Here is a 24799-nt window from a genome sequence, read left to right on the forward strand (position 1 = left end):
CACAGTGGGCGTTCAGTCAATACTAGCCCCTTTCCTTCTCTCACGCTACCCCTTCTCTGCAGCTGCCCAGAAGAATATGGGCTTCTAGTGACAGAATCAAGTTCCATATCCCAAAGTCCTTTTACCCTTTTTCTTGCTTATACTCTTAGTTCAGTTATGCCCCTAAGAGAAGATAATAACTGTTTTTGAAAGTCACAATGAGTTCATAAATCTCCACATTACAAACACTACAGTCCTGGACTCTATTCCCTGCACCATTTCCAAGCCTCAGAAATTTTGGCGTCATTGGTGCCTGCTAGGAGACTTTGTGGCCAAATACATACTCCATGAAAGGAAAAGTGTTGATCTTCACAACCAATGATGACAGCAAAAACCTCGAATAGACAAGCTCCAAGAAGTAATGTTCCCAAGCCCCCAGCCACAACTGAAGAGAACTTAGGACCAGAATTCTAGGAAAGCCAAGGGAAGATGAGAAAGAAAGGACCAAGGACCATCAAAAGCAGTACCTCTGTTGCACCAGGCATTGAACTTGGAACTTCACACATAATACTTTATTTGTTCCTCCCATTTTTCTTTATTAGATAAGGAGGCTCAAGAATATAAGTAAGAAGCCCAAGGTCCCTAAGTGGTGGAGGCCAGTGTCTGGCCGTCTCCAAAATTCATGTTCTTTCCACTACAGCAGACTACATCGTATTCACAACCCCTTCGCTATTGCTTGTTTCAATTTGTAAAGCAGCAATTTAGTCATTTTAAATTAATCCTTGAAAAATCACCAAGAGATTAAAATGCAAATTTCAACATGGCTAGAGCTCAATAGTTATTCTATGTCAAAAAATCACACAAATTGGTCCTACAAAAGTTCAGACTCTCCTTAGAGGAAAAGCTTTCCTGTTTCATTTCATACTGAAATATGAAAAATCACTTCTTTGACTTATCCCTCATGAATATCAAAAGTCAACTGTAGGGAGGTGGGGGAGGTGTAATGGAAACAAAATGCTTTGGTTCCTTACAAACCTAGGTCACTACACCTTACTTGGAAGCAGACCTTGGGATAACCTCAGGCCTGTGAGCCCTGGGTCCCCATATGTAAAATGGGGCTCACGTCTACCTCTCACAGAGTAGCTATAAGGATTTAAATGGAACCATGTATGTTGGGAGTCTGGCAGATTGTTTTTATTATTCCCGCTTAGAAACAAACAAGGCTAGCCTTTTACTGGTTTGCAAAGGAGGATTTAGGGGACAATGGGTCATACACAGGGAACTGGTTCATTAATGGCAAAATCAGCAGAGGGAATGCAAATTTTTTAAATGGTGGGGGCAGGGGAGGTGGCATACAGCACAGATAGGAATTGGAGGTGGGGCTATGAAGACAACAGAATCATTTTTTCCTTACACTACTTCTAGTTGCAGAAATTGTGGTTTTGAAAATTGAGAAATTATCAGGACTTTCAGGCACCTTAAAGTTCTTAAGGAATTCTCAGTCCTTAAAAATAAAAAATAAATATGAACCTAACCTAGGCAATAACTGTGATTATAACATTATTTATAATAGCAAGACATTAGAAACAATCTAAATGTTAGTAGGTGAAGCGTAATTAAAACGTAGGGATTTCCAGTAAAATAATGGTAATTTAAACACATGTATTTGTCTTTTCTCTCTCCTGATACCATGCAACCTCCATACCCCCTGCCAGGAAAAGTCAGAGAAATAATTTGATAAGACATAAACCCCAAAGAATAGGAGAAAAGACAGTAATGGAAGAGAGATGTCAAATTTTTGGAAACCAGAAAGCAGGTATTATTAAAGAAATGGTTTTCAACCTGGGTCATTTGCTCCCAAGGGACTTCAGGCTATGTCTGGAGACATTTTTGGTTGTCACATAGTGTGTGTATGTGTGGTGGAGGGGGAGGTTACCATATTACAGTGGGTAGAGCCCAGGGATGCTGCTAAATATCCAACAACATATAAGAAAATCCCATACAACAAAAAATGATCTGGCTCAAGGTGTCAAGAGTGCCAACCAAGGTTTAGAAACTAAAGCAGACAGACTTGGCAGCCCAGAAAAGGCTGGAGCTGGGGGACAAGGCAGCAAGCATCAAGTCCAACTCACACCACAGAACTCCAAAAAAGTTCAGGAACTGGAGACACCCAGCATCTCTAAAGGCTAGGGGAAGGGTGCCAATAAAAATAAGAGTAATTAGATTCCAAGATTCTCCTCTCCCAGCTCACTCAGCTAGTCAACTGGCCTTCTGCACCCCTCCCAAAGAATAAATGTTTACTTTCTAGAGGAACTGAAACAGAGAGGCTTGGGGACACCAGGTATAGCCGAGGACAGGGGATGAAGGATTAAATAAAAAATGGGAGGGGAGCTTAAAATATACAGCTAAATGTTCATATCCTATAACCTACTACCTCACTCAGCTTCCAAAACACTTGTAATAAAGCTTACACTCACTCTCAAGAGAAAACTGACTAGTCCAAAAGAAAAGATTCTGATACTGATGTTTGAAATCTACCCCCTCCCCGGTAGTCAGACTTCTAAGCCATCATCTACAGGAAAGCCCATCAGGTAACAAGCCCCATTCATGAACACAGAGCTTCTAATTAGCTTTTGAGTGCCTCACTCTTAAACACGACTTGGCAGCTATTGGAGGACAGGCCTCTACAATCGAAGATATAGAACAAAACAAAGATAAGAGAGGACTGTTGAGGAAGAAAACAGTACAAAGAGAAGAACAATTTTTTAAATTTATAAATGACAGTGTCAAAGAAATAAGGAAAAAAATGTAACCATGAAACAAGATGCCATTAAAAAATAAACAATTTATTTATTGTATAACATCAAAAAGCTCTTGGATATTAACAATAATGGCAGAAGGAAGAAATTTGAAAGGGTGGGAAGATTAACTGAAGAAAGTAGAAAGAAGACCAAAAGAGAAACAGAAAATAGAAAAGTTAACAAAGTAAGAGAATCAACACCAGGAAGTTTAATATCCCATGACAGAGACCCCAGAGAAAGAAAAGAGAAAAAAATAAAGAATTTTTTCAATGAAATAATGTAAGAACATTTCCATGCTCTCAAGGACATGAATTTCCAGATTCAATGGGCCCACCAAATGGCCAGCACAATAGATGAAAATGGACCCATAGCAAGGCAAATTGTTGTACAACTTCCAGATCCTAGAGATAAATAAAGGATCTTAAAAAAAAAAAAATTCAGCGATCAGAATGGCATAAGACTTCTACATTTCAGTGTGAAAGCTAGCAGTCAATGGAGCTACGTCTTCAAAATTCTGAGGTAATTCCCAACCCTATTAAGGGTAAAATAAAGTCATTTTCAGTCATGCAAGGTCTAAAAATGTTGCATACAGCAATGTGTCAGGAAACTGCTGGAAAATGTGTCACCAAAATAAGGAAATAAAATAAACAGGAAGATGTGAAATCCAGGAATTCTTATTTGACACAAATTGTATAAGAAAGAAAACATATCATGATCTATGATATGATTCAGCATGCTCATTGAAATGTAAACATTAACTGCTGGTTTAATTAAAAAATTTCTGAAGATAGAGAAAGGCTGGGGGAGAGGAAATGTGAATGAGCAAAAACTATTTTATATGTATATGTGTTTCTGGGTGAGAGGGGATCATAAGTAGAAAAAGACCTAAGCTCTCATCTTCCACAAGAAAATCAATAGGTATTATCTGAAACAGAACAACTAAGATACAGCAATATGAGCATGTTAGTTAAAAATGTAGAGAGAAATACTACAATCGCTTTAAATGTGAAAACAGCTGCTTCTGGGGAATGGAAATTATGGAAAATCTGGAAATTTCATCAATAATTATGTGATATTACATGATTTTTTAAAGCCATTAATACGTATTACTTTCATAAGAATAAAAATACCATTAAATTAAAATACCAGTTAAAAAGGATGAGGTAAATAGAGATGAACAGTTTTGAGAATACATTTAAAAAGTCAGCTGCCAAACACTATGTTTTATGTCTAAAAAATGTCTACAACATACACAGGCATTCATATATATACCACTGTAAATTCACAGAGAAAGGTCTGAAATGACACTTACCAAACTCTGGATAGAGAATGGGACCAGGGGTCGGGGAGAGGTAGTAAGGCAGGGATGGTGGTAATGGGGGGGCCCTTCACTCTTTTTATACGTACTGCTGGATTGTTTAATGTTTTTACAACAAAGGTATTTGTAAAGAATTTTTAATAACACATATAAATGTTCATAATACACTGTCATTAGAAAAAACAGGTATAAAGGTATACAATTGGTACGATCCCCATTGTGTTTTTTAAAACGTAGCTTCTAAGCTTTTAAAAAAAAAAAATCAAAAGAACGCTTTTATCTCAAACAAAGTATTACTGAATTCCCAACTTAAGCAGACAGAAAGGAACCTGCTCTGAATAAAGCAGGAGCATCCATGCCCGGGTGGGTCAAATATCTATCTTCCTCAGGTCTTCCAGCGTCCCAAAGCAACCTCAGGCAGGGTTCCAGGTAGCACAATTTGAAAACTACTACTATCACCAAGAGGAAGGAAAGAAAAACTCAGAATGTGACTTTCTCTGGGATTACAATGATTCTTCTTTTGCTTGTGTATAATACACATATATATACATACCATTCCTATGATTTGGAACAGTTTAACAGTAATAAAATCTGACCCTTAACATGCCTATATAACCACCTAAATCTGATACATTTGCAGCAGCAAGTGGTAGAGATGGTCAATAGAGATTTATTAACCTTTTCAAGTTATGAATCCATAATCATTTCCCTATTTTTTTTGTGGGGGGGATAATTAGGTTCATTTATTTGTTTTTTTAATGGAGATACTGGGGATTGAACCCAGGAGCTCATGCATGCTAAGCACGTGTTCTACCACAGAGCTATACCCTCCCCTCATATTTCCTATTTTTTAGGTTGGCTTTGATCAGTGATATTTTTCTAGAAAAATTTCTATTATCACACTTTTCAAATTTATGGAATAAGTTTATGATTTATTGGATAAGGTTATTTTATCATCTTTTTAAAAAATTCAGGTTTTAAGTCTTATTTTTCAATTTTACTTTATTTTCTAATTAATTAAATTGTAATTTATTTTTCTAGTTTTGGCTTTTTTATTACTAATCTTTTTCTATCTTGAACTGAAAATCAATTTCATTATTTTCTAAATTTCTTACTTAAAATAAAAGAAAGCATCCAAAGTTATGAATTTTCCAAAGTGTAGTTTTGGCCATATCTCTCAGGGTTTTGTTCTGTAGTGTTCTCATTGTAATTAATATCTAAATAATATCCAATTTCAATGTTTTATCCTCTTTGACCCAACCACTACTTCAAGTAGATATTTAAAAAAATCTTTGCTTATCATTAATTTATAGTTTTATTTCATTGTAATAAAAGACAGTGCCTGTAAGAGTTTGAGTTTTCCTATTTTGATTTTTTCAGTGTGATCAGCACATAATCAATTTTTATAAATGTTTCATGGCATACCCTTGGCTTCTGCTTTTTCTCCTGGACTTTTCTAGTTCTTTTCAAGGATCCTTCACTGTCTATACCTTACTGACTGCTCAATAATCATCTCCTTTATGTTGCAGAAATTTCTTAAATTTTCTAGTTCATGGCGGCTCCTTCTGCCATTACATGGACATTTTTCTCCTTAGTTTTATGGTTCTTTTATCATTTCTATGGAATTGTTTGAGAGATAAAAGGTAAAATTAAGGGCTCAAAGTGTAGCACAGTATATGAGAGCTCAGTCTCCAGCATCAGAAAGATCAATATCTGAATTCTAATTCTACCACTTCTTTGCTATAGGATCTTAAATATATATTTCTTAAGTTTTCAGGACCTCTGTTTCCTTATATAAAATAATAATTAGGGTAATTGTGTCATCAAAACTTGTTAAGAGAGGTAAATGAGAAAATACAGGTAAAGCACTGAATACATCATTTGGCAAGCAGTAGTACTCAATAAACATCACCTATTGTTGGTAAAATGGTAACTGTGGTCTGAATTTTTCACTACTTATTGTCAAAAAAGAAGCAATGTTTTCCACCAGAGCCTGATCACACAGATATAAAGTCTGTGGATATACTTGACAATCCCAGCTTAAGACTGTTACCTAATCATAACACTATAGCTTAACTTCATTAATTAAAATTGCTTACTTGACATTCCCAGCTTAAGACTGTTACCTAATCATAACACTATAGCTTAACTTCATTAATTAAAATTGCTTACTTGACTTATTCCAGTATTTTTAAAAAAGCAATCAAGTATATATCAAAAGAGTCAAAAGCCAGGACTGAACAGATATCCGCACACCAGTATTCATAGCAGAATTATTCACAAGAGCCAAAAGGTAAAAACAACCCAAGTGTCCATTGATGGATAAGCAAAACATAGTATGTTACATACATCCAATGGAATATTATTCAGCCCTAAAAAGGAAGGAAATTCTGACACATACTACAACATGGATGAATCACAAAGGCATTATGCTAAGTGAAATAAACCAGACACAAAAGGACAAATACTGTATGATTCAACTTAAATAAAGCGCCTAGAGTAATCAAATTCTTAGAGACAGAAAGAACAGTTGTTGCCAAGTGATGGAAGGAGGAGGAAAATGAGTTGTTGTTTAAAGGACTGTTTGATGGGTGCAGAGTCTCAGTTGGGAAAGATGAAAAAATTGGTGACAGCTGTACAACAATGTGAATGTGTTTACCAATGAAACGTATAAAGATGGTTAAAACAGTAAATTTTATGTTATATATAATGTTGTGTATTTTGCCACAATCAAAAAAAAGCAACCAAGTGCCTTAGTGGTGGTGATTCTGTACATAATTCTACATAGTACTATTTATAATCTGAGTAAAACATTTTGAAAATATGCCTTAAGACTAGGCTAGCTATGTCATTTAGCTTGCTCAGAGGGCAAACATTAACCTCTGCTTCCTCAGACTCAAGTTTACAAAGTCTTTAAGAGGTGGGGGTGGGGGTCCTCACACTTCTTCCCATAAATACTTTATCTTACTCTCTTAACAGTGAACATGGAAATGTAGTAGAAGTATAATTCTACTTGAGTAAATCTACCCCAATAAAGCAATTCTTATATGGAAAGTTCTTTATATAGAAACATTTTATTTACAACAGTAAAAACTGAAAACTACCAAAATGCACAATAGCGAGGAAATAACTAAGTAAACTGCATAGCAAATTGAATATTATGTAGCCAGCAAAAATGATTATGAATGAAATGGCAAAATGCTTACGTAATAGGTGACTCTAAGTATGTAAAAAATACATTCTAAAAAGACTACAATGAGACACTACCATGTTAATAGGTGATTACCTTTGAGAAGTACAAATAATCCATACCTCTCTGCCTTTATATTTCCTATACTTTTCAAATATTCTCTATTTGGTTTTGCTTTTTAATGCATTACTTTTTTTTTTGAGTATTTCACAATCTTGTTTATCTATTCCACATTTTGAAATCTCAGTCTGTCCCTTCCCACCCATTGTTGCAATCCTTTTATAAAGGGAAAACATATCCTTTTTTTTTTAAATAAGTAAAAAAACAAAGAAGAATAAAAATTTAACTCACCCCCCCACCCAAGTACTCACATTCTCAGGTATGCTAGGAAGTTCTCTGGTATCAGGCACAGTAAAATAAGAATGCTGAAAAGGAAAAACAAAAGCCATATATTTCTGTAAAAACATGAACAAGCACATTATTCAGAAACCAAGTAAATGATCTGAAGATAATTCCTCAGTCAGATGAAGAAAGAGACTTTCACTCACAGGGTATGTCTATGGAATATTTCCTTTGGATAACGCTGGATTAGAGCCAGATGCATTAGATCACCAGTTTGGTAGATGGAGTTCTTTTCTATGAGAGATGTGCTTTGGGAGAAACAAATGAACAGCTCAAAGAGGTGAAAGGCTAAATTTTCATATGACGTTTGCAGGTTTCTGAACACATGAAAGCTGCTGGCTTCATAATTTATTGTTCAATGAAGCAAGTGGACTCTAGGGACCAAATATCACTAGGTTCACTCAGGAACGGTCTTTACCAACCAAACCTGCCATTTCATTTCAGCATCTGAGATTATGTCCATCCAAAAGCCACAGGCCAAATCTGCCCCAAAGGCCCAGGTGAGGTTAAGGACAGCTCCAGCTGAAGGAATGCTACACTGACATTACAGATGGCCAGCAGTGGAGAAAGTCTCTCCAATCTGTACGCTCTGCAAATAAGCCTCCTGACTTCCAGCACAAATCCCAGTGAAGGGACCTAGAGACGCAGTGGAGTTGAAAACCTGACCTGCTCAGAGAACTTTCAAGGAGGCATCTCCATGTATGTAACAAGCATGTGTCCCTGAGTTAAATGACAACAGGCTGAACTGATGACACCTCCTCTGTGCTACTAAAGACTCAGAGAACAATGGCAAGCAGGAATGGAAAGAGCCTGGTGCTGGCCAATTAAAGAAGGGATTGTGCAAAGGCCAAGAAAGGTCACATACAGAGAAAGTCAGCTTAGCCATGGCCTAAGTTCAAACCTGGACCCCCAAGTGACATTTCAGGAAGTTCCCACTGCCTCCCATTCTTGGATAATTGCAAAATAAGTAGATCTCTGGAAAAATGAGTTGTATAGGCTTCCTGCAATGAAAGGTCTGGGAGACAATTGCAATAATGACAATAACAACAATATAGTATGAGCTGTTCGTCTAGTATTCAGCAGGCATTTATGAATAACTGCTACATAGAAGTCTTTATACCCGGTAATTTGTGACTAGTACCTCTGATTTCCACAGCAAAATTTAAGATAGATATTATCTCCATGTTATAAATGAGTAAATCGAGGCTTAGCGAGATTAAGTGACTTGAGGTCACATAGCTAGTAGGTGACAAAACTAGGATTGAAACCAGGTCTGCATACCTAGAGCTGTGCTTTTCCACTATAACAGACTGTTATACCTGTGCTTTTTATGTGCAAATTATAGCTAAATCCATTTGAATTACATAATAAACTAGAAAGTAAAAAACAAAACAAAACAAAAAGATAACTTACACACACTCTGCAATGCATTATTCCAAAATATGTGTACTTGTACAAAAACACTGTCTATGAAGTATAGCAATAGAGATTATGTAGCATAATAGTTATGGAAAACTAATTGGAAACTAGTTAACAATTAATTCAACTCAACAATGAGGATTAAAATAGTAAAAGTAAAATATAAAGTTAAATTTGATGCCATGAGATACCAAATTCTATACCAAATGGCTAGAAGGGAGTCCCAGGAAATGTCCAGTAATGGACGTCCAAATGGTGGTGGAGTCACAGAGTAATGATTGGCACAGTGAGGGAGAAAGGACAGGGACCCAAAGGTAGCCCCTTAATAGTTATATGACCTTAGGCAACTTTACTTAACAGCTTAGAATCTCAGTTTTTTAACCTGTAAATGGGAATTATAATAACCAGTTCAGAACTGTTGTGAAGAATAAATATTATATACGTGAAGTACCTAGCATTCCATAAATGGTATTTTAATAGAAAATTATTATTACTGCTCTCAACTGTTAGTTTACATTTCTATTTTTCTCAATCACCTATAGCAGACACATAGAAATATTCTCTTGTGACTAAAGATAGAAAGTCCAGGATTGCCATTTTATTGATATTTCAGGCTTTATAATCCTGATGCGAGTAACCCTTCAGAAACGGAGAGAGGAATTCCTTGTGACCGGGAAAGAAGAAAATATCTGCTTTTACCAATGCAGTGGGTTGTAAATAGTGAGCCTACACAATTCCAAACCCAAGTAGTCCCCAGGCTGTCCTTTGAGATTCTGTCTTGCTCCATCGCCCATGAAATGCCGGGACCAGAGGAGGTCAGAAACATTCCTAGAAACCATTGGCATGAAACAGCTGCACCCTCTCAACAGTTCCTCCTGCCCCAGCGATGGCTTGTCCTTGAGGCCTGGCAGCCACTCAGGGGAAGAAGAGGCCCTTCCTCCCCAGCAGCTGTTGACCCAGCCAGGCTACTCCCCAGCTACCTGTCGGATGTCATTACAGACTGAAGCAGTGAGATCAAGCTGCTTAGGAAAAGGGACAGAGACAAAAGCAAGGTTGTTTAGCTATGCAGCAATGACTAGGGCAGGTTTAAAGCTCATTTCTTCATCTTTTCCAGGCAGTCTCCCCAACATGAATTTCTGGAACAAGGTTTCTTTCCTTCCTATGCTCCGTTAAAATGAACAAAACCCTCTACCAGTTCCTTCTTTCCTCCCTTTCTTTCAACACTCATGGTCTAGTGGAAAGAACATATGCTTGGAAGTCAGCCCTGGGTTTAAAAGCCCCAGTGTCGCTTATTAACCACATGACCTTGGATGAGCAAGTATCTATTCCTCTCTAAGCCTCATCTATGAAATGAGAATGCTAATATCTATTTGTAGAGTTGTTTTGAACATTAGAGATGCATACTTGGCATAAATTAGGAACTTTGTAAATAGTAAATCTATTATTAGTTATTGGCAGTAATATTGCTTTCAATTTGAACATCACACACACACAAAAACTACAAGATATGTTCACAAAAGAGCCCCTGGATAATCAGCAGCTGGCCAAAGGGTATGAATTCTGTTGAAGGTGGTGACAAGGGTTTTACCTGGGGAATCAGAGAATTTCAATAACTGAAATATGGAAATGATCTCCTTATCTGATACCTTATCTGATAGATGAGGAAACTGAAGCACATAAGGTTATAGGTTTTGATAAAATCACTCGGGTTACTGGCAGAACTGTGACTTGGGGACTGAAACCTCCTAATTTGTAATTCAGAGGATTTTCCATGCTGGCATGCTACAGAGCACATGGCATGTATATAAAAGAGTTCAAAGAAACAAGTTAGCCAGGAACTACTAGGTACTCTGTCTCTGTCCTCAAGGGGCATACAGTCCAGGGGGGTAGATAGGAAAATAGATGATTCCAATGCGGTGTGACCAAGTACTGCAAAGTGTAAAAGATGCTTGTGGCAAAACAGAAAACATTAGCTGAGCTTTGGGGGGATGTTAGGGGAGAATTTCTCTAGAACAAAAATCCGAGTTGAGTTCTGAAAGGTGAATATGGGTTACTCTAGTAAGCAGAGGAAAGGCGGTGTTGAAGGTTTGGGGGCAGCAGTAAGGGCTTCAGCAAAGGGGCAGGCACAGCAGTGCTGGGAGGCAAAAGCGTGAGGCACGGAGCCCAGGACAGGGGTTGAGGAGGCAGGCAGGGGACAGCCATCCCATTCGAAGCCCAGCATCTGCCATCCAGGAGATGCTAGTTGATGGGATGACAGACAGAGTGAGGGGAGTCTGGAGTCCATTTCTCAGGAAATCCCAGAGAAAGAAAGAACTACAACTCCCTGGCCTGCCTTCAGGACTCAGAATATTTGGGGGTGGGGTGAGGGGTGGGGCAGATGCAGATGACAACAGACAATCCCATTAGGCTTTCTTACTGGGACTAATGGACTCGTTTCTCAGTGATTGCTAATATTCTGCCCCCACTTACCACGCTGAGATGAACGGACACTCCTGGGTCAGGGACAGGAAGTTTGTGCAGAGTTTCAAGAAGCTCATTCCATTGACTCTCCTGAAATAAATAAAAGGCCTAAGTAACAAAAGCAAGGCTGAGACCTTAGTCAGAGACCTGCAGGGAGGTCTGGACAAACAGTGACCTGTGGGCCCTCTATGACTGAGGGAACTGGGGAGGTGCCGGCCCCAGAACAGAAATAGGTTTGATATTCAAGTAGGGTTGGACAAAAGACACTGCTTATGGCTCAATAAAAGAGCCAAATGATCCTCCCACACCACGTTTGACATTTTCTACTCAGCGAGACACCTACCATGACCGCCTTTTATGGATCATATACCATAAGCTCTCAGCAAATCTATCCTCTCAACTCCATAGCAACAACTTTTAAATGCAAACAACCTGAGCTTACAGGGCGGGGGTGGTGGGGAGAAATAACGATGTCACTATAGATCTTATCTTCATCATCATTACCCTCAATTAATTGTATTGAGTGTTCACTAGATACACACAGCAGCCTCCAATTATGGAAAGTTAAAAATGAACTACGTACAACAGCATGCAATATAGGATGGTGGCTGTGCATTTTAATTAGTGAAATGGAGCCACAGAATGCAATGCAAAGCAATACAAATTATTCAAGTGAAAACAGATTCACCTTTAAAATGCTCAAAAGAACATTGCTTACAGAATTATCCAAAAAGCCATTTCTCCCACCCTATGGAATTCTCTGTACTGATAAAATAGTAATAAGCTCCCATTTGTACCCGTGTGTTAGCTGTTTGAGCCTCACAACTATCTCACTTTACAGATTGCAAACTAAGGCTCCAAAGGGTGAAGTAACTTGACTCCAATCAGCCAGTTGGTAAGTTGCACAGCCAGGAGCTAATCACAGGTTTTCTGTGTTCAAGCCTAGAGCCCTCACCACTGTTCCACAGCAGTCCTTGGTAGTGAATTTAAAGGAAAGGAAAAAGAGGATGAAAATCCTGTTTCAATCTGAAGTCACGAATTACTCAAATTTCTCAGAGGAGAAAAATACACATGCATGGGTACACACATATAATTTTGCTCTGAAACAGCCTCAAATTTATAGAATAATTGTAGGACAGTACAAAAAACTTTATTTCCTGAACTAGTTGAGCATGAGTTACCAACATTATGCCTCATGATCCATAAATACAAAGGACATTCTCCTACATAACCGCAATTAATCATCAAAATCAGGAAGTTAACATTGAAACAATCATCTAATCCTCAGATCCCACCAAGTGTTGCCAACTGTGTCAATAATGTCCCTGATAGCAAAATAATCCAGTTCAGAATCATATGTTGCCTTTAGTTGTTGTGATACTCTAGCTTCCATCAGTCTGGAACAGTTCCTGAGTCTTTCCTAGTTTTGTATGAACTTGACAGTGAGACCAACCATTTCGTAGAGTAACTTGTCTGATGTTTTTTACTGAATCAGGTCTCAATTCATTCCATTTCTGATTACGTTCACTTTGATCAATTGACTAATTCATCTGATGTCTCTACTGTGAGATCACTCATTTTCCCTTTGTGTTTGGAAAGCATTTTGTGCAGTAATACTTTGTGTCAATAACCTATTCCTCAAACTTTTAATTTATCTATTTACTTATTTAACATTAGTATGGACACATGGTTTCCTATTTTATTCAATAGGTTATAATCCTTTGCTATCATTATTTGTTTTGATGCTCAAATTGTCCCAGCTATGACCAGTGGGAACCCTTTGCCCCTTCAAGCTCACTTCTGTGTCTTTCTGGCATATTTTCATCATGTTTTGAGCATTTCCTTACTCTTTGGCACAAAAAGATACTCTGGGTTCACCTTATACTTTCCCTGCTCCAGCTTTGGAATTAGATATTTCTTTAGGGAGTCCTGGCTCTTTTTAGTAGAAAATGGTTTTAGAAACCAAGATTTGGGACCTTGGTGTACTCATTGCTACTTGAGTATTGTTGGCTCAGACCCTTTCAGTGAACACAGCCAGGGAATATATCACACACACAGACACATAATACACAATAACATCTCTATTTTCTTTATTTATCACATATATTGAAAGTCAAGGATTCATACCAATGGCTCTAATTCCAATCCAACAGTAGGAACTATTCCAGTTTCCTCCCTTTACATATTTATAACTTTATTCTCCAGAAGCAAAAAATCCTGCCCCTATTTTCTTAATATATTTTCTTGCTTGTATGTAAGCAATCATTTGTCACTGCCCCTACCTCCCTCCCCACCTAGATGCTTTCTTGCCCTGCTCGGAAACTGACAGCCAGTGCTAGGCTACCGCCGTATGCCTGCTTCCCTCTGATCCCGCACTAACAAAAATGTCCTTGTCTCTGTAGTCTCCAACACCTAGTGCTGGGCCACTGCTGCTGTCCCCTTTTCCATGTGGATACCTCTGATCCCACTGGTGTTCCGACATCTGGTGCCCAACTGATGCCAAGCCACTGTCACCACTGTCCCACATAAACAACTGACTCATCCCTCAACCTCCAACACCCTCAGCCAGGCTCAGATGCCCTCCTTGCCCCCTGCCATCCCTTCCTCAGGGATGCCATCATTGCCCTATTTAGGACCTGTAACCATGCTGGGTCAGTGACTCAGACAGACACCCAGACAGAGCTTAGGTTCTGACACTCCATGCTGAGCCATCATGGTCATTCCCCACCCCTCCACAACTTGAAGTCTCCCTATCCTGCCCAACGTTCCCAATGACTTTTGGACCTGGGGAAGGGATTTTGTATTTTAAATGAAAGCTCCCTCCTCCTGTTCTAATATGATAACCCACACCCTGCAAACAGTTAAGCCAGTTGTAGGCAGACTACCTATCATCTGTGTCATAATTCCTTCAACCAGAATAAATTTAATAAAAAGAGTCCTTTGTACAAGGGAAACAGACTCCACTAAAACACATCACTGATGTCAGTCTCCAGCACTCCAAGAGGCAGGGTCCCTACCTGGAGCAATGGTCCAGAGGATGGGCTCACCAATTTTACAGGGTAATAATCATATCTGCCCTATAGTTTGTACATACTCAATCTTTCTTACATCCCATTATGTGCTTTTGAAAGTCTATTAGTTTTGGGTTGTTTTTTTTTAAACTGCCTGGAGTATATAAGCGGGAGGAAAAAAATGTGAGTAAACTTTCAATTCTAAGACTGTTAAAACCTACAATTCTATACAATTCTATTTACTAAAAACAGCTTTCAAGTTTGTATGAAAAACTGAAATGTTTGGCAAAAGTAAACTGTGAATCAGAAATCGATGAATAGACCCAAGGTGGCCTCCTAACTCATTCATCAAAGGATAAATCACTTCTTTCATAACAGAATTCCCTGACACCCAAGCATTCTTTCAGAGTGAGTGTACTGATCTAGGGAACCATTTCTATCAGTTATTCCTTCCATTTACTGTGGCCTCTGGAATACATTTGCCAGTGAGTAAATCTAACTTAAAGATTTATCCATTATTTACACAATTTCCACCTTTTCTCCAAATCAACACTTCCCAAAGTGTGTTCCAGGAAACACATATCTCAGAATGTTAATATTTGCCATGAGATAAAAGCATATGGGACCACATAAGATGGCAAGTCCTGAGTAACACAGATTTCTACACTGTAGGACTTTTCAGAGCCTATATTATGTAAATCTTAAGGAGACAAAAATGAAACACAGCTTTCCCTTTCCCCAGTCCCAATATTATTGAACGATGGTACCCTTTTTGAATGGAGCATTTCTTAGAACTAATGTTCTATAGAAAATATGATGGAAAAAATTCTCTATCATTTAATAATATCACTTTAATGAAAAAATCTTAGGCCATTTACAAAAAGGAAAATATATAAGAAGTTAGATGTATGGACAAATGTTTAACTCACTAATAATCAAAGAAATGCAATTAAAACAATGACAACTGTTCACTTGTCAAGTAAACAATGAATTCAACAAATGATATTGGTGACAGTATGGTGACCCAGGCCCTCGTACTTTGCCAGTAAAGGATATCTTTTAAGAAAACAATATAATTCTTTCGGAAAGCAGTTTGGCAAATGTTTTAAAAATGTTTATGCCTACTGACCTTACAATGGCCCATCTGAGATTCTCCTCTGAAGGAAACAACCCAAAATGAAGAAAATGCTTTATGCTCAAAGATGTTAATGACTAGATTTATAATAGTGAAAAAAAAATCCTAAATAGTAAAAAATTCCCAACAATAGGGAAATGTTTCAGTAAACCAAGGTGCACGATACATGAAATGCAACCATGAAAAAGACTTATGTTTTTATTAGCATGGGGGGAAATGCTTCTATTATTAATTATGGTACCTGAAAACCGTGGGCTTCAAAAGTCTAAATACAGCTCCAGCTGACCTTCTGACATTCATGGAAGATACTTTAGCATACCATTTCTTCCAAAAGTACAGTAAGGTAGAGGTGAACTTCTAAAGTGATTTTCAGACCCTTAAAAAATTACTGTAAAAGCACAACAAAGCCCTATTGAAACAGGAATTTGGTACAGCTGGCTAGGTCACTTGCCACTTAAGTGTTTTACTCACAACCCCAGCAATTCAAATTTGTGCCTCAGCAAATTTATTATTTAATACATGTCATGAACTTTTAGGGCTGCTTGGGAATATTAGATGGTAAATATTAACTCTGAAAGCTAAGGGCTTATTTATTATTTATTTAATTCAAAAAAATAATGGAAGAAAACACCCCAAAATGCTAGCGATACTTATTTGGAGGGGTTAGGGGTAGGGAGACATATCAGGAGTGTTATTCTAAACTTCTTTCCTACTGTTTTCTGAATTTCCCAAACTTTCCATAATGGGAATGCATTACTTTTTAAGTAAACATTTTAGTGAAATATAAAGCATGTATTACTTTCATAATCATAAAAGTTAAAATTTACTTGTTAAGAAGAATAAAATAAAAGGCAAATACCTGTCCTTTTGTCGTGTAATCTGCCAAGATGTTAAGTAGCTTATAAAATACTTCGAACCAGGGGAGATAGCTGGGGGAAGAAGAGGAAACACACAAAATATTAGTATGCAGGTCAAAAACTTTAACCAGGAGCTAATTCAAGATGGTACATTTCAGTTTCTCTCTACATCCTGAAGAGCCTTCTTGTCATAGGCTGTGCTGGAAACGCAGACTGGTAAAATGCTAATTATTTCTGGGATTTTAAAAAATTGCCTGTGTAAGGCAGAGGATTGAATGTCCATTATAAATTATTCCCATGCCTCAGAGCTAGAAGAGGTTCATAGAGAAGAAATTCAAAGCAGACTCTGCAATCAGGAACCATCTCTGAATAGCCCTCCAGGGCCTCTCCTACCACACCCACCCTTCCCAGGAAAGCTTCTATTCAAGTTTCTCATGATTGTGGACACACACAGCTGCACACACATACAGCACTTCCCCGTCTGCTGTGTGCGAGGTGTCCCAAAGGCCCCATGAGCCTGAAACCATTCACGTTGCTGCATCAAACATTCCACCTATAATGTGCCTTTCTCTATACTTACTGCAGGAAGAGCTCTAACTTTCCACACTACCCTTCACCACGTCCTGACCATCCTGTCCCTTAACTCTGATGACAGCCTGGTCCTGACCGCACTCCATCCTCTGTGTGGATCACAGAATGGTCTTTCTAAAATGCAAATCTAAGTTGCACATTGGATTAAATTCCTGCAATGGTGTCCCTCACTACAGGACTTCTTAGGACAGTGTTCAAGGCTCGTCACTGTCTGGTCCTTGACTGTGTCCCCAGCTGTCCTGGCCCTACACCCCACATACATGCTCCTCTCACTGCAGCCTCACTCCGATGATGTCCAGGCAGCCTGAAGCCTGCTTGACCTTGCACAACACACTTGGTACTTTACTCCCTCTGACCTTCATGATCTAGACTAGCTGATTTCTACCCATACTCCTAACATCCTTCCCACCCCCTCCCCACCCCTGCCTCTCATGCCCTAATTCCCTGTTTTCTGTGCTGCCTGGGTCACATGCAAACTCCTATTATAACAGTTCACATACCACGTGGCCCTCAATGGCATGTCTGTCTTCCCAACAGACTGAGCACAACGGAGAGGAAAGATTACATCTTTCTTCACTTTGTCTTCCGAGGACCAAGCACGGAGCCTGGCAGACCCTCAGTGCCCAATGTGGTTGGAACAAATACAACCAAACCAAGACTAATGGCAGAGGCACATTAGTGCTATAGAATTATTGTTGAATTATATCCCTGTGCCTAAGAATTTTTTTCACTTAATTTAAATGGTTGTGTTCTCTGTAAGAAACTTTTCCAAAGCAACATCAAATAGTCATGCTTTCCAAAGTGACATCAATAGTTAGAGTGTTGTACCAAGTGCCTGCCGTCCTGCTCACATCTGCCCTGCTGAGCTAACAGTGTCCGTTACTGATAGAGTGGAGCGCTGATGCTGGCAACTCCCTCCCGCCCGGCAGAGGGGAATCAGCGCCCTGTACAGATTACCAGCTGTACCGCCGAGGGTAATAAATGAAGTGAGAGGCAATAGAGCGGACAGATAAAGCGCACAGCTCTCTATCATTAATGTCTGTCTGAAGCCGGCACATGCTACTGTAAAATTTAAGTAGCTTATCAAAATATACTGATAAGCAACTTAACTTTTCACTTCTATGACAGTATTATCACTTAAGTTAATACATTTCAATCAGCTCTGGCAGCTGCATATTGATTATTACAGAGCAAATGACTGCTGCCACTTTACACAGCATTTACTTTGGCAGAGTAATGTAAACATTCAAGAGGGATTAGGGAGGAGATAAGTTTCTCCCTTCCTACTCTGTTAAATAAACCTCGGCTGAGTTAAAAGCCATTATAGTAGGAACAATAAATCCCCTCAGAAGAAAACTGCTCAGATTAGAGGATTCCTTAGTAAACAAATTCAACCAAGGATTACAAATATCTTTTTTTCCCCTGAAAGAAAGAAAAAATACCACTAGTTAAATCCAGCAGGAAGAGGTGGGGGGGGCGGGTCAGGGGCGGAGGGGGAAGCAAGAAGAGAAAATATTTTCTTGAGAGGAAAGCATGCCTCAAGTAGATGAGAGAAAAGCTGAAGTCAGTTTAGGAATACTTGAAGTGACTTGGGACAGGGTGGATTCTCTGCTAAATTAATTTAGGACTGTGGTATATAGGAAGCAGTTTGGCCACCAGCTTCTACAGACCAACATAGTTTGGGCCCAGAACCTCAGGTCTAGTGTCCCCCTCCACCCCCACTGTGAGGATGCAGGAGATGACAGGGTGCGACTGCCTGGACCATAGCAGACCCAGGTTCTCATGCTCAGGCTGGACCTCACCAAATCGATTCTTTTTGGCTACACTCAACAGAACCGTCAGCCATGGGAGGTTTTGTAGTTGCTCTGGAAATCAGCCATCTCTTTCTCCCTTCAGCCTGACCGGACACAACTGTTCCCCACATGTTGTCCCCTGTGCACTGACAGATGAATATCTAGTGATGGCAGTGCTAAGGTCGTGAAACCAAAACCCAGCTGTCTTCTTCTTCAAAGGCTCCCTCCTTTCCCCTGTTGGGAGGCCAGGGTTCACAGCTGAACTTTATCCAGTGGCGCTTCCTGTGCTGCTTCATTAGCGCTGGCACAACAGCTTCATGCTGCCCACGAGGGTGCAGGTGAGGATATAGAGACCCTCCACTCCATTTTGGGCTTGTCTGTCATCGTGGAGTAAACATGACTTCACGATCCAGAGACAGGAAACAAACACTCCATTACACCGCTCCTCCCCTGGACAGCTAAAGGAGTTCCAAACGTCTTGGGGCCCACTCTACTTGCTACCTTTATGCAACTGCTCGAATTCACAACATAGAGCATCACCCTGTGGTAGGGGTTCAGTCCAAGGATGGGGCCAAAAATCCAAATCACTAAGGGTCCCTGCACTCAAGAAGACCACAGTCCTAAGTGGGAAAAAGAGACATATACAACAAAGAGTAACAGTTTGGGTGGGGGCAGCTGGAACGCTTTCCCAAATGCTTTATTTAGCCTAGGCTTTGGTTCAAATTATTAAGTTACAATGGTGCATTACCATGACCCAGTCACAGAGCCTCGATGGGGAAAAGCCTGCTTCCCAGGCACAAGCCTTGATCCAAGCTTCTCTTGCCAAATCGTGGCTCAAGTCAGTTTGTCCCAGGCTCTGTCCTCACTCCGCGACCTGACAGTCAAATGAAGAGGCTTTTGTTTTGTGTGAAGCAGTAGGAGAAGAGCTCAGGCAGCACCCAAGAATTCCTATACACATGGCCTCACTGATGTGGACCATCATGAGCCTTTGTAAGATGTGCAGGGGCAAATTCCAGAGATAGCACATCTAGTCAAATGGCCCACGGTCAAAATCACCTGTAAAAATGCCCATAAGTTGACCCCAATGTACAGCAGACATATTTTGTCTCGATACAAAGCAGTTGGCCTGAGTTTGGGGGACCTACTGAATGAAAACTGACTCTGTTCAAACCTGTCAGCTTGGTGAGCTGCTTACCCTCCGGCTGAACTTAGAAACTGAGCCCAACTAAGGACAGATGACTCACTTTTCTAATCTCACTCCACTGAATGGACTGTCAGGATAATCACTCCCACACATGTATGAGTGACCTGGAATAAGTTTGTGTATGATGGGATTCCACTTCAGTGTCCTAAGTATTAGAATAGAAAACCATTACAAATTTTAAAAAGCTCTCCCACTTCTCTTGGTGACAGTTCAATTCAAAGCCATTAGATGAGCCCAAGCAAGGTAGAAGGTGTGTGTGTGATGGGGGCCGTGGTGGCAGAGGCTGACCAAGTTGAGAAAGGGGGCCACCTAGGGGAAGAGTAGCCGTGAGCAGGCTGTCAGAGCAAAGTGTGGAGAGGAGGACATCTTCCTGCAGGGGCAATATGGCACAGTTTTGGAGCTCAATTCGGGTGAGGAGGGTTCCCTGGTAAGGGAAAGTCGGGGCTCCAGGAGGACAAGAAGGGTGTCCATACAGGAAGTAGCCTGGCTTGGAATGTCAGAATTCAAGAAGGGCAAGAAGAGTGTTTAAGTAGGGACAAGGCCTGACACTAGGTAAGGAAAGCATCTATGTCAGTAAAAAGAGGTTGACTAGACTGGTGTTGGAACCTAAGAGGAGTAAAAAGAGCATCTGGAAGGCAGTCCAGTCTGGGATGTCAGAGCCCAAGTGGGTAGGAGGGCACCCACAAAGGGTGGCCAGGCAGAGTCCAAGCAGTTGAGAAGGATGTCTGTGGCAAGAGGAGTCGGCAGTGATGGCCCTGCCTATGATGCCAGAGTCCAGATGGGATGGAGGAGGGCAGCCACTGTGGAAGGGGGCTACAACAGAGGGAGACTGGTTACACATAGGGGAACAGATTGAGACTGATCAAGTAAGTAAATATACAATGGGAACCAAGCTTACTGCCATCAGAGAAGAGAGTTACAAATGTGGATAGGGAGAAAACAAGAATGAATCCCATGATGTCTAACTGGAATTAGATGTAACTATGAAATTGTGGAGACAGATAAATGAAATATAAATACAAGTGTATGCATGTACTCATGTGTATATATACATTATAGATACATACATTCTCTAGCTCTAGCCACTGAGGGGGCCTGGCAGAGATATCCCAATTATAATTCACATGCTTAATGCCCAGATCCTGGTTTCTAAGTACCATTCTCCACTAAAAGGAACCAGAGCTCCTTGAAGAAATATTTGACTCCAGGGCAAGGGCTGGGAAATACCTTGTGCTAAAAAAAAAGGTATCGCTCAACACATGATCAGGACATACCAACAGGACACAAAAGCCAACGTGGACAGGTTCCTATTGACCAAATCTGTGACAATTTGAGCATCAAAACAAATAATGATGTTATATAATAATAAAATAGGAAATCACCAGTCTATGCTGGTATAAATAAGCATATTAAAAGTTTGATGAGGATAGGATGAGGATATTTCTAGTACACCTTTGAATTACAAAGGGAAAAAGAATGGAAAATTCTGGGAGACATGACCTTAATCAAGTAATAGGACAAATGGTGTGCCAACTAGTAGAATGAAATGTAAAGAACACAGAATACTTCTGTCATATTCCTGCCACGAAAGTAGAACCTAATTCCTCAGGAAACGCCAGATAAACTCAAACTGAGGGACCTTCCACAAATTAATAGCCTAAATGTCAAGTTCATAGAAGTCTAGGAAATACTGAGGAGCTTGTTCAGAGTAAGAGAGTAAAGAAAGATGACAACTAAATGCAACATGTGATTCTAAACTATATCCTTTATACATACACATACACACACATATACTTAAACACACACACATGAATGAGGGGGTCCAAGTACTACATGGTATTAATGTATCAAGATTAATACTAACTTTATGATTTTGATCACTGTGATGTTGTCATGCAAAAAAAAATTTTAATACTCACTGAAGTATTCAGGTTATTGGGTATTATTTTGGCAACATCTCCCAAATGGGGCATTTGTATTATACTCACAATTTTTTTGTATGTTTGTTATTGTTTCAAAATTAAAATAAGATAGGAGAGAATCCAAAAGGTCTCTTTTCCCATCAAAACAACCACAAGTAGACCTACAGTATACAGAATAATGACATGAGTTGAGAAAATAAAGTAAAAAATTTAAAGCCAAGGCTATAGGGAGAAGCATGCAATGGAGAGAATAGCTGATGGCAACCGTTGGAGTCAAAACTCATCACACAGAGGATGGGCTTCAGCTAAGTCCTGAAAGAGGCTGTTCTCAGTGTATGGGAAGAAGGTTGGAAGGAGTCGGGGATAAAGAGCATTAAGGCAGAAAAAACTCATGAGCAATGGCTTGCAGGCTTGAACCACTGGGCCTGATTTGAGAACTGTGTTGGAATAACCGGAGAGTTGGGTATGCAGGCTGCAGGATAGAGGACGAGGCAGGAGGCAGAAGGGCCAGGCTCTGGAGGGGCTCTCATGTGCCAAACCAATGGGTCTCCCTTTTATTCTGTAGTTGGTAGGGATCCAGAAGGCCAGGTAAAGAGAAGCAACATTCTGAGGGTAGCCCAGTGGATCATCTCAACCTTACCAGAGTCAGTGTCCACTTCGCTACCCTAAAGAGAAAATCTTAGATTATATAACCTAGTTATACACGTTATTTGAAAAAGATAAATAAAATGCTCTGGCTCTAAAATGAAAGAGAAATAAAAAGAAAAGTACTTTATAATAAGAAGTTTAAATTTAAACACGCAGGTACCACTATATTAGAAGAGACAATGAAACAGTATCTCCCTAGGGGATTTGTGGCAGGTCTGCTTCTACTCACGTCTGGAATGAAAAGTTTAAGGCTAAAAGAGTGACGCAGAATACAGTCTTTCAGTTTTTCTCGGTGACTTCCACTGCCTGAGGAGTTCTTAAAACTCCATCGTGGGCATTGTAAGAGAGGCAGCCCTTCTTTTCTTTCTTCCTGTCAGCAGATTTTGCTAAGATTCATTTGATGACAAAGCATCCCTTGATTAAGGCTGTTTGGCATCCAGTATTTAAAGCTTTCATATTAAAAAACCAAAAGCCCCCAAATTAAAAAAACGAACAAACAAACAAAAACAGAGCGGCATGGCAGCTGGGGAGAACACTTGGGGAGTCAAAGAACCCTGTGTGAATCTCAGTTCTGATACTTACTAGCTGCGACACCTCCAGAAATCAATCTCTCAAAGACTGCTTCCTCTTCTATAAAAAGATACACATCACCTAACTTATGTAACTGATGTTTACAGAGGTGCCCAGCCTGGATCCTGGAATATTCTCCCTGTCCCTCTCTAACATTCCTGGTGTCTGCTTCAGAGGCTCCTCCACAACTCTGTACAGGAATTCCTCATGCCCTGCAGTCACCAGAGAGGACAGGAAAGTACAAGCTGTTGTTAAGAGGAAAATACTCATAAATAATATGACTGCTTAAACCACTAAGTCCCCACTAAGCCCCTAATCAGTCTCATCAGCTTCTGTCCCTACTCCTCTGTCAGTGTCTCGGTTAGTCAAACACCTACAATAAAAGGCAAACAAAACTACAACCTTTGCAAAGGTTGCAGGATTTCATGAAGCCCTTGTTAGAAATGCTGGACACCTGCTCAGAGTTGAGGCAAAGTGACTAACAAATGAAGACCTGGCATCATTAGGCCAGGGACAAAGAGAAAAATCAGAAAAAATAAGGATGGTGGCACAATACCATCAAAAGAAAATGAATTCAGTGCCAAAGGATTAAGAGAGGCATTGCAGAAATTGATGGAGTCCTCAAATACTTTTGGAAAAATGACTCCTTTTATGATTAGGCTGTGAAAGTCAAACATGAATTGCTATGGTGTCTAAAAAAAACATAACCCCCCAAAGAACCACAGGACTCATTATTTTAAGAATTAATGCATTGTTAGAATAAAAGCTACCTTTGGCAAAATAAATTCCCTTTCCCCCATTTTTACTATAAAATTTTGGTCCCCACTTAAATAGATACACTTTAGTCCCAGACTATGATGGCTTCCTGGGCTTACCCTACATGAAGACTCACCATAGTTTATACTATATTCATATTTGTCTGTCTTCTCAATTAGTATCAACTCCATGAGAGCAAGGAGCATGACGATGTACTGAATGTTTAACCTCTAATGTGTGCCTGGCACATGGCAGACATCCAGTAAGTCTGACCTTCACCTGACAGATGTAACTCATCCCTATAGTTTCTACTAAGGCCATTGCCACTAGAGCTATAGAGTTAACAGTCAACCAACTCTTGTGGGGAGATGGGTCTCCAAATTTAGGAGGTAGCACTTTGGTTAGAAAAAATGATCCAGAACGAAAAATGATTCCTGTCAATGAAGTACTGGAATCTGTGACAAATAATTAGAATAGAGTGAGCAAATATTCAAAGCAGATCAAGAAGTACCCACAAACTTAAGATTTCTTGCTCCTGGCCTGTCTCTCCAATACAAGTAAACCCCACCATCTACTTTTTTTGTTCCTACTTCAAGTACTATGGGAAAATGTCACAAACCAAGCTGATTATTGTAGTCTGACAACCTAATTTGTCAAGCACAGGTGAACCTCTAAAATTGCTCAAGAATCCTCTAATATATCAGTGCATCTGGCCCCAAGTTCCCCACTGGGTCTGCTCCAAA

General features: G+C 39.7%; 1 protein-coding gene across 4 annotated transcripts in view; it reads right to left on the reverse strand.

The window, feature by feature from the left end:
* Positions 1-24799, reverse strand: part of DENND1A (DENN domain containing 1A) — a 470496-nt gene that overhangs the window by 236683 nt on the left and 209014 nt on the right. For all 4 annotated transcript variants that reach the window (XM_031450416.2, XM_031450417.2, XM_031450418.2 and 1 more), the window contains exons 6-8: positions 16575-16644; positions 11579-11659; positions 7660-7713 (exon numbers count right to left, since the gene is read on the reverse strand). In XM_031450416.2, the coding sequence (XP_031306276.1) occupies positions 7660-7713; positions 11579-11659; positions 16575-16644 (205 nt within the window). The remainder of the gene's footprint in view (positions 1-7659; positions 7714-11578; positions 11660-16574; positions 16645-24799) is intronic.

This window comes from Camelus dromedarius, chromosome 10, assembly GCF_036321535.1.
Source record: "Camelus dromedarius isolate mCamDro1 chromosome 10, mCamDro1.pat, whole genome shotgun sequence".
NCBI lineage: Eukaryota > Metazoa > Chordata > Mammalia > Artiodactyla > Camelidae > Camelus > Camelus dromedarius.